The 17,399-nt window shown below is 43.7% G+C and overlaps 1 protein-coding gene across 6 annotated transcripts in view; it reads right to left on the minus strand.

Annotated features, from left to right (window-relative positions):
* Positions 1 to 1,937: 1,937 nt before the first annotated feature.
* MOB2 (MOB kinase activator 2) overlaps positions 1,938 to 17,399 on the minus strand; it is a 161,453-nt gene continuing 145,991 nt past the window's right edge. For all 6 annotated transcript variants that reach the window (XM_077818251.1, XM_077818252.1, XM_077818256.1 and 3 more), the window contains 4 exons: positions 16,184 to 16,344; positions 15,154 to 15,247; positions 6,911 to 7,035; positions 1,938 to 3,162 (listed from right to left, as the gene is read on the minus strand). In XM_077818251.1, the coding sequence (XP_077674377.1) occupies positions 2,864 to 3,162; positions 6,911 to 7,035; positions 15,154 to 15,247; positions 16,184 to 16,344 (679 nt within the window). In that variant the 3' untranslated portion in view covers positions 1,938 to 2,863. The remainder of the gene's footprint in view (positions 3,163 to 6,910; positions 7,036 to 15,153; positions 15,248 to 16,183; positions 16,345 to 17,399) is intronic.

A 17,399-nucleotide genomic window follows, 5' to 3' on the forward strand; every position in this document is an offset into this window, starting at 1 on the left:
GTGAGGACAATGTTATCAAAAGGCAGGGACAGCTAGGACCAAATTGTTATTAGGGAGAAGTTTGAAATTCTCCTCCCTAAACCACTACAGCAGGGAGGGGTGGCTGAGTTGCGGACTGCTGGGGAGGCAGATAAAATTAGCTGGAACTTCAGGTGAGATGCAGCCTACTGCCAGTGCCTGACAGATCTGATTCTGCCCCAAGCTACGAGCAGATGGGAATGTCTCAGTCCAATGGCTCTGCGGACCTTATCACATAGAAGGCTTTTGTTTAATTGTAGTTTAAATTGGTAAGGAACTGACCTAACCGATAGAAGGTGCTTTTAAACCAAGGTAAGTGTCTACATGGGCTTGCCTACAATGCTTTTAAGACACTAGCACAAGTTTCCTCTTAGGCAGGAGAGAAATTTAATCCCATGCTAGACATAAGGAAATTCAAGCAGAATGGGTGAAGTCAACAGGAGCTTTGCCCTAACTTTGATGACTGCAGAACTGGGCTCTAACACCTAAATATTCAAAACTGACTCCTGGTTTGGAGTGCCCAACTCGACACTTTTATAGGTTTTGATTTTCAGAGGGTGAATGTTCAGCACTTTCTGAAAATCAGGCCCCTTTAAGGGGTGTCTCAGGTTGGGTTCTCAAAAATGGTAGCCCCCCCAAAATTACTGTTTACTTTTGAGAAGTTGGCCCTAGCTAACTTGCCCAGAGGTTAGGGGGCAGCCAGGATGAGAACTGAGGAATTCTTAGCTTTCACTTTTGTACTCTATACTGGCTGCTCTCCTACCCATAGATTGCAGTTGAAGACCACGATACATTTAACACTGTTTAGTCATCTGTCTTTAATGGGAGGAATTGTTTTTTGTTTTAAATGGGGCTAGGCGATGTCACGGGCTTGTGCATGAATACTTAGTAGCTTTCTAACTTTTGTAAAGGCACTAAATTAATGAATTCCTAACTTACCCTGTGTCCTACTAAACCAGCTTACTGGTTGGAAGTAACTGTCCGATGCTAATTATCCATTAAAAAGATGTCTCCCCTTCACATAGGCAGGGTACTGTACCTCAGGGCAGAGGCTTTCCCTTTAGATTAAGGACAGTCACCAGCCTTCTGTCCCTGACCTTGAGCAGGTACAGTGTTGTGGGAAATCTACGCCTGGCATATCATGGCATTTCTGAACATATAGCTGTCCAGCAGACAGGGTTGTGAAAGTTTATGCTCAAGGTAGCCCAAATAGATCAGCCCCTCCCTTAACTTCAAAATTGCCACTATTTTCATAACACCAATCAGTGCCTGAATGTCCCTTGAAGCAAGCAATTATTGGTCCAATTGCTGCTCTGGTGATTCTACAATATGGTGCAAACAAGGGAGTACATACAAAAGAATGATGTTTGCAACAGCCTCGTTAGGATATAAGATTGAGTATACCTTAAGCTGACACCTTCCCTGAACTAATTAATAAGGTTATTGGTCTCTCCAAGTCCCACCTCAAGACTTCTGCCACAGTGCCATCAAGAAATTAGCCAAGCAACTGGTGAGAAGTCTTTATGTAATTAGAAACAATATGCAGACTGGAGATTAAAGTGTGCATGAAAAGTTCACACAGGTGTGTATATCCCTTGTCCCCACTACTTCGGAGACTGTAAGCTGTTCAGCACCGATTCTGTACAAACAGGTATATGCAGTTCTTATCACGCTGCAGCACCCTCTGCGGGTACTTGTTTATATTATGGTAGCAATGCATAAAATGAACAAAATGATGTATGGGTTGGAAAATAGCAGGTTTTTTAAAATTGGTTGACATTATCCTTTCAAAATTAGACTATCTGCAGGTACCTAGCCAGGCTAACAGTCTCCCATGTGCTCACCTGGCAAACCACCTCTGCATCTTTTAAGCAAAGATTTAGTGATTTGTGTCGCTGCAGACAAAAACAAGGCTCGTGCCTGATAGAAATTTTTTTATTATTGAACAGATGAACTAAAAATAAGCCAACAATATAATTTTATGCCAACAGCCATCTCTCTATCACAGCCGGTGACTGACCCAGTGCACCCTTCTCCCCCTGACCCCCTTTTCTATGGGAAGTTAATGGTGGTGGCTCTTACAGACCCCAGTGATCTCACTACTATTATTTCTGGATGTGTGCCTGGGACGGGAGGGGCAGAGAAACAAGTATACGTATTTTGTTGGAGCAACAAGCAGAAAGCCTTGTGGATCCTCTTGCAGGTTCATAGACAGATGAAGCATCACACCCACTACATTTGTAGCAAGCCCCTACCGCTACTGCAGTCAAGCCAGGCATCTCTTCTTCCCATTCCAAGCCAGCAAAGGGCAAGATGCAATTGACTGGGGACTCTATGTAAAACTGGGAGGGGGAGTCTATGGAAAAACCAAACCCCAAAACAAAATCTGCATTTAAGCCACTTCAAAGTAAAAGTCACTTCTTATAACATAATATATATTTTTAAAATGGCAGTACCACCATCCTAGAAAGACAGAAGGGCTTGCACTCAAGACTGAGGGAAAAAAGACCAAAAAAAAAAAGAACAGCAGCCCAACTCAAACACATGGTTCTTCTCTAAAAACAGCATTCGTCAGCCATCTGACAGGGGGAAAAGAAAGAAGGAACAGGAGAAAACAATAAAATAAGATTGGTGCAACTTCTCACCAGATGGTGCATTAACAAAAGCTCCGTACAGTCCCACACGACTACACGTCCTGTGGTGGCAGCATAATTTCTTAAACTTTCATCGCTGTGTATGTCTGTATATATATATGCACATATACACACACACATACACACACACACATATATAGAATATATAATATTGTTTTTATGTTAATGTTAGTTTTGCTCCAGAGGAAGGCTCATCTCTCCTTCACATGGTTCTGTGCTCCTGCGCAGCTGTTGCCACTCCCATTACTACTGCTCCCGCTGCTGCAGAGGATCTCCGTGAGGTCATCCATGATGGTGGTTTCTTTAGGGTCCACCAGGTTGAACTCCCTGATGAATAGGATGAAGTGTGTGTAGAGTGTATTTAAGTGTCCATGCAGCTCCAGTGCCAAAGTCTCCTTAAAGTGGGAGGAGTAGATGTGGGCCAGCACATGGAACAGATACTTGCAAATCTTCTTTACTAAGGACTCAAAGGAGTTGGGGAATTCTTTGCCTGTGAAGAGGAGAGAAAGAAAACCTGAGACACGCACGTAGTGCTAGGTGATCAAATCCATCGTTTCAGCCGAAGGGAAGCATCTGTCCCTGCCAATGTACAGACTGGTGCAACTTACTTCTTTTTAAAAGGCAGGATATTGTCTTTAAAGCTGTAATGGAGAAGTAGGATTTAACTGGATGGAGCCCATCAGTCAACACTGCCATTGCTTATTCCCCTTCCAGGGCTGCCAACTCTTGCAAGTTTATTAGGAAGCAAACACCCACCCAAATTTATTGTTTTTAATATCTCAATTTTGGGGGCCACAACTCCAGTGAAACCTGGCAGACAACTCCTCATCTGCCTGCCTGCCTGTTCACCCTCCTCAGTTGTAACCACACTTCTGCTCCACCCCCCAGGTTTTCAGTCCACACGTCTGGGTCTGGGCCTAGATGCTGCTGCAAGTACCCGCAAGCTGGGGGATCCATTCGTAGGTGGAGTGGGAACTAAAGAAAGTTCCATACCTGTACCATATTGCACAAATCTAGGCCCTGGTGTGTGCGCAGTACAGGAATAAAGTCCTCTACAAAGTTATCCACTGCAAGATTTACCATGTACTGCATAATCTAGAGGCACTAATTTAACTCGTGATATTAGGATTACTTAGTCCTAGACAATAGGACTTTTCATAGCCTGATGACACGCTGCAGTAGGATCTGCACTGCTACAAAACAAGTCTGGACAAACTAAATTTAGATTGCATACTGCCCTGTGGACAGGCACCTGAGTGCCGTGTCCAGAGTCGTGCACCTAACCCAAGATGGAAAAATTATTTTCTTTTTAACAGACTCCTCAGTTTCCTTGTTAATAGCACCAACCAACAGGAGAAACAGATTTGCCCTCTCAGGTTGCTACACAGCCATGTTCCTCTGATGGCTTGGCTCCCTAATGCACTCTGGGGAGAGCACATGCAGAATTAGAAACATACGCACACTCCAATTAAAGTGCAGGACACAACTGCTGTTTGATGGCACTCATGAGCAGGTCAGGTTTCATTTTCATCCTAACATGCACCCAGGATTTAGGTGCAGACCAGACCAGCAGTCTGGCCTTCATCATCATCATGATAGTAGTCAGATTATATTCAGTGCTGTTCAAACATCCAGGGACAGCAAACATACATGTAGGGGAGGACTTAGGACAGTCATACGTGCAACTTCTCACTTGGCTCCTTTGTGACAGCCATATTTGCTTGTGAAGTAGACCAATATGAGATCCTGATGACCCCTGTAATAACTAAATTAAAAAATTTCATAGGCAAAAAGGGGTTAAGGAACTGGCTTAGCTAGGAGCAAGTGATTTGATTGCCAGAATGATATTCTCCCCCCTACATGCCTCTGGTCCACATTCAGATGCTTGTTATTACTCAGCTAGTAGCTCCACACAACATTTCTATGTAACAGCAAAGTCTCTCTCTGGGGGCTGAAGCGGCTGTTTAGTTCTTGATTACATCCATCCCCCAGTGTGCTGGCCATTCTAGTGTACAGGTTCCATGATGAATACAAGGGGACTGTTCCCCCCACCCCCATAATAATCTAGTTAATCACATCTAGAAGGTACAGTAATTCTTTCAGATTCTGTACATTGTTGAGGCCTGGCTATATTGCTAAGATTGCATTTTTCCTTACATTTCAAGTCGTAGATGGGTTTATTGATTCACCACTCAATAAGACACAGATATGGAATAAGGTGGCAGGTACATCACTTTCTACGGAGTGGGGGAGGAGGGGAGTTCAGACTAAAGAGGCAAAAGCAACCCAAACTCTCCCCACCACCCTGCGTAGAAAGTTGTTTGTTTTTTGTTTTTTTTTTAATAGTTGTAGAAAGAGGTTGTTTCATATCCTGCAGCTGCCTGCTAACCAGTTCATCCCCTTTGAAGTCCCAGTGCTCCACTGGCAATGGTGTGAAGGGATTACAGAGGTCAGATGCTGGTGCTATCCAAACAGGCGTGAAGGTGGTCTCTACCTCCGTGAGCTCACAAATAATTTCCCCCCTCTGAAAACTGGCTCCTCCAGAATAACTCAAAAGGACTTTGGGTAGGTCCACAGTTCCGGTGGCCTGTAGAGAGTACAGACAGTACACACCCAGCATGGGTGTAAATACAGTGCAGGTGGTGAGGTATTTTTTCGATGAGTTGAATAGACGGGCCAGATCCCTTAGGGTATGTATCCTACATGCCTAAGCAGTGCCTGCCATGTCTACGCTGCTATTTTTAGCAGCGTGGTGTCCTGCTGCCAGAGCTTTTCCCTATCCCAGTGAAAGACTCTGGCAGTGCGGAAAGGCTCTTTCTAAGGGACACAATGGGGAAAAGTCCCAGCAGCTCCTTGCTGGCAGCCTCCCCCTGCCAGAGCTTTTCACTGCCACGTGTAGCTACACATACCCTACATGCCACTACAACTGTGGACAGGGCCTAAGGGAGTGGAAGAAGATGGAAAGACCTGCTGGTTTGGCAAAAAGGTGGCTCTGCAAATCTCTAGGAGTTCATGGTTTCCTTTTCTCTCCTAGGGTTAAGCTACGTGCATTGTGTGTTAATGATTTAACAGTTCCACAGTCCTTAGTCTGCAGAACGCTTGCTGGTGATCTGCACAGAAAGCCAGGTAGCAGAGTGGTAACGCCAACTCCTTACTTCCAGCTACTTGTTCAGTGAAGTAACTACTTCATTGCAATTAAGAACCTAGATCCCTGTTAAAGCAGCTGGAAACAGGGAGGCCCAGCCTCGCTGCTGCACAAGGAGGAGTGGGGGTGACTGGAGCCACCAACATAACAATTAGCAGTAAACAAATGCTTTTCAAATATCACTTGTCTAGGTAGGCAACTGATGTTCCCACAGCAATGTTGTGCAGCTGTGAATGGGAGGGGAGGTGTCCCCAGCACTATCCAATCTGTTTATAGAACGTGAACCATGTATTGAGAAGCCCCGTAAAAAGTGAACACACTTTTCCTGGATTAACCATGGGACTATGGGTTTTCTGTGACTCTACGGATGCAGTGTTTATTTCCTGCTACCTCACAGGCTGTCATCTGTCCCCTCTTCTCCGCCTGTGGCACACAACACTTCAGTTTCCTAAGGGCTAAAACGCTTTGTTCGAACCAGAATCATTGGGCTAAACTTTGAGGTATTTGGGCAAAATGTGATGGCCTGTGATACTGGATAATGTAATAGTCCCTTCTGGCTTTCAAGGCTATGAAAATAGGAAATAGTGGGATCAATTTGTCCCATTGTCTCCTGCAGTACTGTTACTAGATCCAAGCTCTGGGAGAGTGTGCAAGGAAAGGTGTGAAAAAGGAAAATGCTCATCATAGTAGCACACCAGGAGAGACTGAAGGATTGTGAGAATCAGGGTGACAACCCCGATGCACATGGCAAAGATAAACAGGCCATATTCATCACTGGAGTAACCCCACTGCAATTCAGGGATGAATCAGGCCCGGTATTCTTTCCCTCCAGTCAAAATGCTTTTGTAACGAAAAACCGGCTTTAGAAGTTTTGCTCTAGCTTTTCAAAACATTCATATTTGGGTTTAGACCAAGCATGCAAAATTTCAGCCCAGAAAGAAAGAATTAGCAAGTTCAGAGTAATAAATTAAGAATAGACAACACAAATGAAGTACACTTCTGCACCTTTAGTGCAGCGTTTGTGACTTCTGGATGATGAACACCCCTTTCAGAGAGAGAGATCAGAGGACACTTCTCCCAGGAGCAAACATACCATATTTTGTAGGAAAGACATCCTCGTCCGTCACTAGCTTCTGCACCGAACTCATGACAAAGTCAACGTACTGAGGGGCCGTGCACTTTATCTTCTTTCCCCGCTCATCATACCAGTAGTACTGTCTGTGGAGAGAATTGCCAGTGTTGTGTGTTACACTTAGGACCCTCAGCTTGATTTACAGCACACTTATAAAAGTACACAGGCACATGCTTCTGGCCAAGTAGCTGAACACTCTAACTAAACTACAAGAACTTCAGCAGCAGCAGATAGATTTCTTCTTTTTTAAAAAGGACACTTACAGATATACGTTGATGTCAAACTTCCCCCAAAACCCAATGCCTGGCAAGAGACAACATTTATTTTTTCAAGCTGTTTGGGCTTTTAAGCGAGCCAACAACATTACTGAAGTACAGGCCACGGATTCCTATAGCGACTCACTTCAGAATGGTGTCCTAGATAGGAAGTCCGGACACTATCTCCTTTATAAAAGCAGTACAGAACTTTCCATTTACCGTTCCGCTTCTGCCAGTGAGCTCGCTCAATGCTGTCAGCAGCACTAGCAACACCGACAACTTGCAAAGGAAAGTCCTCCATAAGTCAAGCCCAGAATGGAGGCCTGTATCACCTGAGTGTTACTTTCCCCGAACAGGACAAATCCACAGAAAAGGGCTAAAGAGAATGCCAGGAGGCAGCTTTGTTAAAGCAGGCTCTCACAGTTCTGTTCCCAGCTTTGACGGTGACATATTGTGAAGTTTGGGTAAGTCACTTACCCTCCATGTGCCTATTTTCCAAAACATTTTGAGGGCCAATGATACCCACCACACTGTACAGCTTAATTGTTTGCGAAGTGCTTTAGAAAGCCTCCAATGGAAAGCACTATAAGTGCAAAGTGCTTGGTAAAGCACAGCCACATGACTGTTAAATAAAGTACTTTGTCAATTATACTCTGTGACCCTCCCAATGCTTTAAACAAAATTACCAGAACTGGGGAGGAGGGACTCTAGGCCAGTGGCTCTCAAACTTTTTTTTTTAACTGGTGACCCCTGTCACATAGCAAGCCTCTGAGTGCGACCCCCCGTTATAAATGAAAAATACTTTTTTATATATTTAATACCATTATAAATGCTGGAGGCAAAGTGGGGTTTGGGATGGAGGTTGACAGCTCGCGACTCCCCATGCAATAACCTCGCAACCCCCAGTTTGAGAACCCCTGCTTTAGGCCAACACAATGTTAATTCAGTGTAATAACATTTGCTGTCAGGAGATGGCACCATAATGCTAAGTACCCAGTTTTGGTCTCCCTCCAGTACCTGCTGCATTTCTTTATTAACTAGCATAACAGCTTAGTCCATCTTCAATCTAATTTTTGGGCAAATGTTAGAATCCCTTCTGCATCCCCCTCCATCTAACCCCGTGTCTGCATTTACATTCTCCACTCACTATGAACTCTACCATCTCTCCCCCAGCACTGTGGAACATGTGAATGATCTGTTTCAAGGGGCATGGGACATGCAAACTGTTTCCAAGAAAAGGTAACAAGTATAATTGAAGTTTACTAGCCCCTAACCATATCAATTAACAGCGGCCTTCAAATATATCCATTCTTAATATATAACAGGAAATTTTAATAAAGAACCACAGATACAGTAGAACCTCAGAGTTACAAACACCTTGGGAATGGAGGTTGTTCAGAACACTGAAATGTTCATAACTCTGAACATGATGGTGGTTCTTTCAAAATTTACAACTGAACATTGGCTTAATACAGCTTTGAAACTTCACTATGCAGAAGAAAAATACTGCTTTCCCTTTATTTTTTAGTAGTTTATGTTTAACACAGTACTGTATTTGCTTTTTTTCCCCTGCTGCCTGATTGTGTACTTCTACTTCCAAATGAGGTGTGCGGTTGATGGGTGTTTGTAACTCTGAGGTTCTACTAGCTCCCTTCCACCAAACAGAATGATTAGAACCATTGAAATGTAGGGCTGGAAGGGACCTCGAGAGATCATTTAGTCCAGCCTCCTGCATCTAGGCAGGACAAAATATACCTAGACTGTCCCTGACAGGTGTTTGTCTAACCTGTTAATCTCTAAAGATAGGGATTCCACAACCTCCCTTGGAAGCCTAGTCCAGTGCTTAACTATCCTTATAATTAGGAAGGATTTCCTAATATCTAACTTAAATCTCCCTTGCTGCAGATTAAGCCCATTACTTCTTGTCCTGTCCTCAGTGGACACAGAGGACAGTTGATCACCAACCTCTTCGTAGCAACCCTTAACATATGTGAAAACGATCAGGTCTCCCCAGTCTTCTTTTCTCAAGACTAAACATGGCTAGTTTTTTTTTTTTTTTTTTTTTTAACCTTTCCCCTCGTAGGTCAGGTTTTCTAAACCTTTTATCACTTCTGTTGCTGTCCCTTGGAACTCTCTCCAATTTGTTCAAATCTTAAAGCGTGGTGCCCAAAACTGGACACAGTGCTCCAGCTGAGGCCTCACCACTGCAGAGGACAATTACCTCCCGGGTCTTCCATACAACACTGCTCTTAATATACCCCAGAATGATATTAGTCTTTTTCGCAACTGCATCACTTTGCTGACTCATATTCAATGTGTGATGCGCTGTAACTCCCGGATCCTTTTCAGCCATTCTACCACCTAGTCTGACATTCCCCATTTTGTAGCTGTGCATTTGATTTACAATTATAATCATTAAAAGGAGTGAATCTGAATTCTAATAATAATTGTGATAAAGTAGTGTTTATTACTGATTTATATTATGGTAGCACCTACAGGCCCCAACCAAAATCAGGGATCTACTGTTCTAGGTGTTGTACATGTATTTGTTAAGAGACATGCCCAAAAAACTACACTCTGAACAGCCAAAGGGTCGGAGAAAGAAAGTATCCCCATTTTACAAATGGGAAACTTCAATAGAAATTAAGCATTTTGACCAAGGTCACAACAAGAGACTTGGTTTCATATTCCTTAGTCATCCTTTAGGAGTGAAAGACTCAGTTCTGGACACTCCTCAGTTATCATTAGAGGGCTTGTCTTCACTACCAGTGTAAGTTGACTTAAGTTACGGTACTCCAGCTAGCTACGTGAATAACGTAGCTGGAGTTGATGTAGCTTAGGTCAACTTACCCTGGTGTCTTCTCCCATCAACTTACCTCAATCTTCTCAGGGAGCTGGAGTACCGGGGTCGACCGGAGAGCACTCTGTGGTCGATTTAGCGGACCTTCACTAGACCCGTTAAATCGACCCCTGCTGCATTGAGGCAGCAGCGGAGGTAATGAAGACCAGCCCTAAGTGTAAGAAATTGATTGAATTGGTGTCTCTCCCATTTCATACTTCAGGATGGGCAGGGCTTGCCAGGCAGAGTAGAAACCACCAGCCAGTATTGTTTGTGCATCTGAATTGGCCAGGGATATTTTTCCTCACGCCAAGGATCAAGCACAGTCCTTTTGCACACCTGCCCAACTACTGAACTCTTAGCTGTCTTCACTGGACCAGGGAGATGTGTTATCTGACATTCCTCAGAAAAGTCACTTTTTGAAAAGCATTAAAAGGAGATTAGTGCTGTATCCCTAGGCAAACTATTGCTTCACTACAAAGTTGAACCACCTATGTTATCACTAATCCCTGATAAAGTGGGTGTAATGTCCACCCAAGAACACTCACTCATATCTTCGCTAAGGAGCTAGGAAGACTACATGACAGATGCTGTCTGCCTGCTATGTGCAGAAAAATCTGCATTCAACTGGAAGGATGTGGGGTCACAGGCTGGAAAGTAAAGTTCCATGTGTACACCAACCGTGTGCACAGAACAGTCTCGAAACAATTTAAGGAAAACACTGATTTCAAGATTAAGGCGCAACTGAAAGGTTTGTTCTATTAACAATGAGTTTGTTTTCATTGTCCCAAATGCTCTTCTAGAAAGACTAAGGACACTATTCATGTCCCCAGTGCTAAGCAGAAAAAGGAAACCTCATGAGGTTCTCTTAGTGGCTGTTGTATTCTGCTTGACTGTAATACTTCAGCCTTCACTGCTACTGTTCTCCATTACAGAACTGCAGTTTCAACAGAGGCTAGCAGTGTCAGTGAACAGAGGAGGAGAAAACGAGGGTAAAAAAATTGTAGGATTTTCCTCAATTTGCAGGAAGTTATCAAGACTTCTGCAGACAGCTTTTTGTTTTAATACACTTATTCACTGCATGGTGCTAGTCATTCATATCTTGTTCATAGTTACCTAAAACAGCATTATTGACTCTAGAAGGGCACAAGAAGGCATGTTCAGGCAGAAAAGCACCAGCTGCAAGTTGCTGTGAAGTCACACTAGGTGTCTAAGACCCACACTTATACGTGGCCTCATTCTTGCACTCCAGAAGGACTGTTCCCCACCACCACTTTTAATTCCCTTAAAAATAGTCGGTATGCTTGCAATAAACAATGGGTTGGATCCTGAGCTGCACCAAGCACACGTCACTTACCAGAAAGCCAATCTGTCCCAGGTTCAAGTTACTGCAGCCACAGAATTGGCGCTAACTTATGCTGGCCCACAATTGCTGGAACACATTGTGCTTTAGCGTCACTTTTCCGCCTTGGAACACCCGTGTGCCAAGAGGGAGGAGCAGCTGGTGGAGAGCTGGCTATGCCAGCTTTACACCAGCAGAGGATTCTCCCATGCTGCAGAAATCCACAGCTGCCCAGTAAGAGCAACTCCAAGTGCTCTGTGCAGCACAAAGGATTCTGAGGAATCTGGCCCTATTTTAAAAATGGTGTTTGAACCATGCAGAGGGAACAGTGCTTAAAAGAAAAGTGTTAAGACCCTCTTGATGCTGCCCTGATTTGTGCATGATGTTGACAGGGTTAAAGAAACTGTACATGTCTTGGGGACAGAGAGACGAGGTGACACAAACCTTCGGTGTCACCTCTACAGATTTCACTTGGCAAGCGAGTGATCGGCAGCAAGGTTTGTTGGTGCTTTAAAAAGAAGCTGCAACTGCCACAGAGGAGAATAAAATTCAGAGGAGAAATTCCAAAAGGTTCAGTTATGCACAAAGAACCCTGATCACCTTCCAGCTCATACAGGGAGACAGGAAAGTCCTGCTTTGAACAGTGCATGGAGATCTTGGAGTCAGTGTGGATAGTTCTCTGAAAACATCCACTCAATGTGCAGCGGCAGTCAAAAAAGCGAACAAATTGCTGGGAATAATTAAGAAAGGGATAGATAATAGGACAGAAAATATCATGTTGCCTCTATATAAATCCATGGTACGCCCACATCTTGAATACTGTGTGCAGATGTGGTCAGCCCATCTCAAAAAAGGTTCAGAAAAGGATAACAAAAATTATTAGGGGTATGGAATGGCTGCCATATGAGGAGAGATTAATAAGACTGGGACTTTTCAGCTTCGAAAAGAGACGGCTAAGGGGAGATATGATTGAGGTATATCAAATCATGAGTGGTGTGGAGAAAGTAGTTAAGAAAGTGTTTACTCCTTCTCATAACACAAGAACTAGGGGTCACCAAATGAAATTAATAGGCAGCAGGTTTAAAACAAATAAAAGGAAGTATTTCTTCACACAAGGCACAGTCAACCTGTGGAACTCCTTGCCAGAGGATGTTGTGAAGGCCAAGACTATAACAGGGTTCAAAAAAGAACTAGATAAATTCATGGAGGATAGGTCCATCAATGGCTATTAACCAGGATGGGCAGGAATGGTGTCCCTAGCCTGTGTTTGCCAGAAGCTGGGAATAAGCGACAGGGGATGGATCACTTGATGATTACCTGTTCTGTTCATTCCCTCAGGGGCACCTGGCACTGGCCACTGTCAGAAGACAGGATACTAGGCTAGATGGACCTTTGGTCTGACCCAGTAGGGCCGTTCTTATGAAAGAGAGCCAATCTGACAAAAAGGACACAGAGAAGTGCTTGAAGACTATGGTAAATTTACACAGTGCCTAAGAAGCCTAAGTCCTATTTACAAAAGTCAATGAAAGTCATGCACCTAAGTCACTTCTGAAAAGGGAATTTAGGCTCCTAAGTCACTTGCATGTTTCTGAAATTTCCCCCAATACGCCAAATTTTGGCTACCCCTGTGCATATGCACCTGACTGAATTCAGTACTGGGACTATGAAGAAGTTGTCTGTCCTAATAGGGTCATTAGTGACTTATGATGGCAATTCCAGTAGAGTGGACAAAGCAAAAAAGTCAGATTGGAGCGAAAATGTTAGGTGAAAGGGAGTCAAAACACTAAACGTAGGCAGGCCACTTCAAGGGCTTATATATAAAAAAAAATAAATAAAGTGGGGGACATTAAGGCCAGAAGGGACCATCATGATCATCTAGTCTGACCTCCTGCAAATCGCAGGCCACAAAACCTCGCCCACTGAAAGTCAACTGGATTCAGGCCTTGCCTACATGTGATGGGAAGGACTATAGCAGGAATCAGCACACTAGAACAGCAGTCCTCAACTAGGGGTCTGGGGCCTGGGGGGCCGTGAGCAGGTTTCAGGGGGTCCACCAAAATAAACCAGAGAGCAAAACAGTCGTTACTCGCTGGGGCCCAGGGCAAAAAGCAGAAGCCCGAGTCCTGCCGCCCATGGCTGAAAGCCAAGGCCAGAGCGACTTAGCTTCAACGGGGCCCCCTGTGGTGTGGGGCTCTAGGCAACTGCCCTGCTCGTTACCCCCTGGCTTTTAATCTACTGGATATGCAGAAAAACAGTTGTTGTGGCACAGGTGGGCCATGGAATTTTTATAGCATGTTGAGAATCCTTGCACTAGAAAACCACACGGCAAAGTTACTGGAGTACCTTTCATCCTGCTAATCAACATCTGCTTTACAAGGAGACAAGCTTTCTCTGTCCACTGATTAACCGGTTTCCTAGCTTTTGGACAATTATCCTCATTTTTGTGTGGGGGAGATTTATCACTCCACATTCCAGACTGCTTTCAAAATGTTCAGAAAGCTCGTATTTCTTGGGTAATTGGAGCTACGTTCCCTCTTGGTAATCATTAGTAGCAAGGTCCTCTTTTTGAGCCTGCTACTGGAAGTTACCCTGCTGTTAATTTTCACATCTGAAAAAAGTATCCTTTATAACTTCACATACACCATCTTCATGAATGCAGGAGCGCCTCTCAAATCCCCTCCCTGAAACAGTGTCAGCGTGAGCTGTTAATACACAACTCTGGAGTCTTCTGAAGTGCCACAGTATAGGCAGCAATCACCTATTTGGCATTACATAGCAATATGTTGCAATCATTACGAGTCATTTTAATAGAGAGGCCTGTGTTTGCCGTGGATAATCTTTATAGCTGCTGGTGTGCTAACACATTAACGACTGTTTTGTTTTCCCCTTGAAAACCCATCTTCACTACAGATTAAAGAGATCTCAAGAAGCATAACGGAGAAGGGGGTGGGATTATCAGTGTATGTATGGGGTGGAGGGGGGGAAAGAGGAAGAGAGGGAGGAGGAAACTACAGGAGTGCATCTGCTGGAGCTCTCAGATTCCCTCATGTCAATCTCTCAGTCAAGAGCAGCAAGTTGCAGTAAAGCCCCATTTTAAAATGGCCACTTTGAGCCAATTGTATTTTCCTCTGCGTCATGAACAGGTTAAAGCATGCTCTCAATGCTCTCTTTCACACCTGACAGATAGCCAGCCTTAAAAGATTTGATCGCTCCTAGAGCGGGAAAAGACACAAAACCAGAACATTTCCTTTGCCCTTTGAGAAACTTCCACTTGTGCCCTCTATGTCCAAGAGCTGAGGCAGACAATGGCTCACATCAGACCGGAGGTTATCTGTCAAATGGTCTGGTGCCCGGTTCACATTCCAACCACAGAGAGGGACCCCTGAGATTTTTACTATTCTTCTTTTATCCTTCCTGCCGTCTATAGACTCCCATCAGCTTTCCCAGATTATACCGTTTTACTTTCTGCTCCTCCCCTACAAGACCCCAAACAAGGTATTTTCCTTCTGCAGTATGACCTTGCTGCTTTTCTGACTGAGCTGGTTTTCCAAGAGGTCATCTCTCCTTTATTGAATCAGCAGGATTTCCCCCTCCCTCCACTGTTTCCAGGAAAGGTGTGCACTTGTCATGTCCTTAACAGATCATAAGGAGATCCTTCCTTACTTCCCTGTCTAACCGCCTCCAAATCCCACACACCCATCACCACCAAGTCTAGAGGCTCTGTTGGAGCAGTCCAAGCAGTGAACACATGCAGGCTGTCACTTACGTATTGCACACTGCCATGGTCTGACACGACTCTCCTGTGCAAAATTCTGAGATTGTACTATACTGTAAATTGATATGGTGGAAGAAGGTCGTTGCTGAAAAAGACAGACAGGAAAAATAAAAATTTTAGAGATGTAAGCTACTTATCAGAACACAGACAGGTAATCCACAAATGAACAGGTAAAGCGGACTAACACTCCTGAACTTGGAGATCTTAATGTTACTGACTTAAAATCAGAACTCAAAAGCTGCTCAAGATACAAATATGAGTGTGGTGTCTGACTAAACCCAAATGACTGTTTGCACACCTAACAAAACCAGCATGCAGTTTAAATTAATCTCTCATAATTAGCACACACAGCTAAGAAATAAACGTGACTGGGTGTGACTGAAGGTTAGGACTGGCAGAGCTATCTGAGTAGCAGCAAGTGGTGTTGCAGGTCAGAATAGAGATGCAGTGGGGAACGTACATAGCATATAATTTTTAGTCAGCCACTTCTGTGAGTACTACCTTTGAGTAAACTTTAAAATTCAAAATAACTCCACCATGGCTAGAAGGGGAGATGGAGAGAGAAAGAAAATCCAGCTAAAAGACTTCTAGGTTTACCTTAAAAAACAAACAAACAAAGGAACTTTACTGGGACTTGCCTGCAAGTCAGGGTCTTACAAAATGTTTTTGGAAGACCAGTGCCTCCAACAGTCAAACTTGCTGAACCAGCAGTTTTAACAGATCCTCCAAAAGGAAAATGAGGGTCCTCAGAGAGACTTCAAAAAAGTTTAATGTCCTCACCAATGTCACAAAGAGAGGGGGAAGAAGGGGAAATGCACTAACATTTCCACCCTGTAGAGCACAGTTGGTTTATGCTAAACACAGCTTAGTTACCACTCAAGATATTGTGACCTGCATTGCATAGCAAACATGCAAAAACATTCAATGGCTTTTAGTGTTGAAACCAGTAAAAAGAGAACATGTAAATGAAAGCCCCTTTTGGGCACGGGCATCAGCAGTGAGCTGTGTTCATACTACTTACTATTGCTGGCTAGCCACTCATTGAGATCTATTTCTCGTGGTAACATCACTAGCTCCTTGAATTCAAAGTCAGTAATTCTCAACTTTGTATATTCTGGCTCTAGGTAGAGTTTCTTCTCTTCTGGTACTGGCTTTTTACCATTTGGTTTTCCCTTGGATTTCCTGCAAAGGATTAGAAAAAGAGAGAAATGTTACCACTACTCCTGGTAAGGAGCATACTGATACGGTCTGGTTTATCCAAACTCCCCCACTCATGTACACTCCATGTGTTCTCTTTTGTAGTACATAGTCTAATTAATTTTAATATTAGCAAATAGAGAAAGATTCTATGCTATTAGACGCCTTGCCTGGAGCATACTATCAGCACTAGCAGAGAAAAGATATGCAACCCTGAAGGAACTCAGAATTACAAAACTCCAAGCAAGCAACCTTTAAGTGTTTTGCTTTTTTCCACCAATTTATTTTATTAAGGTATAATAATAAAACCCACATAATTAAAAACCCCATACCGAGTGACTTTATAAATTTCATAGAATTATGAAAGCTTTTGGATGCTTCATGAACTTCATATTTTTTTAATTTATACATCTTTCGCACTGTCTATTTAGATTGCTCAAGATACTGTGAAAACGCATAGTGAGAGACTGTCACTGCCCTAAAGAGCTTGCAAGGAGGCACAGAGCTTGGTTGAGGCCTCCAGAAGCTACTACAATGAAAATTACTACAGTCTTTGCTGTATGCAGCAGTATTTTGTACCTGTGATGGGGAGGGATGGATAGGACAGACGTTGGGAACGAGCAATAAAAAGATTCAGAGGTAACGAGGGAACGACACAAGGAAATGCTTTGTAAGCTCTCCCCAACCCTTCTCTACCAGTATATTGCAGCTCATTCCTGATCTGCAGCACTCTTTGCTACTCCAGTTCTGCACCTTTCCTGAGTGGGGACTAAGAGGTGTTCTGAACTGAGCACTTACTGTGCAAGCAAATATGCACTAAGAACTAGGATAAAAACCAGACATCTCACTTTTTAGACACGGGTTCAAATCTGTATGGAGCGGTGATGTAGACCTGCATATATGGTACATTTTGCCTTTTTTCTCATCCAGGTTCAAAAAGAAGAAACAAAGCCTGTCCCAGTTACCACGGTTTTCCTCATGGTCTGTCCTGAAGGTTCTCAGACTGAAGTCTCAACCCAAGCCAACAATCCCATGGCTAG

The sequence above is a fragment of the Eretmochelys imbricata genome, chromosome 6, assembly GCF_965152235.1.
Source record: "Eretmochelys imbricata isolate rEreImb1 chromosome 6, rEreImb1.hap1, whole genome shotgun sequence".
NCBI classification, from domain to species: domain Eukaryota; kingdom Metazoa; phylum Chordata; order Testudines; family Cheloniidae; genus Eretmochelys; species Eretmochelys imbricata.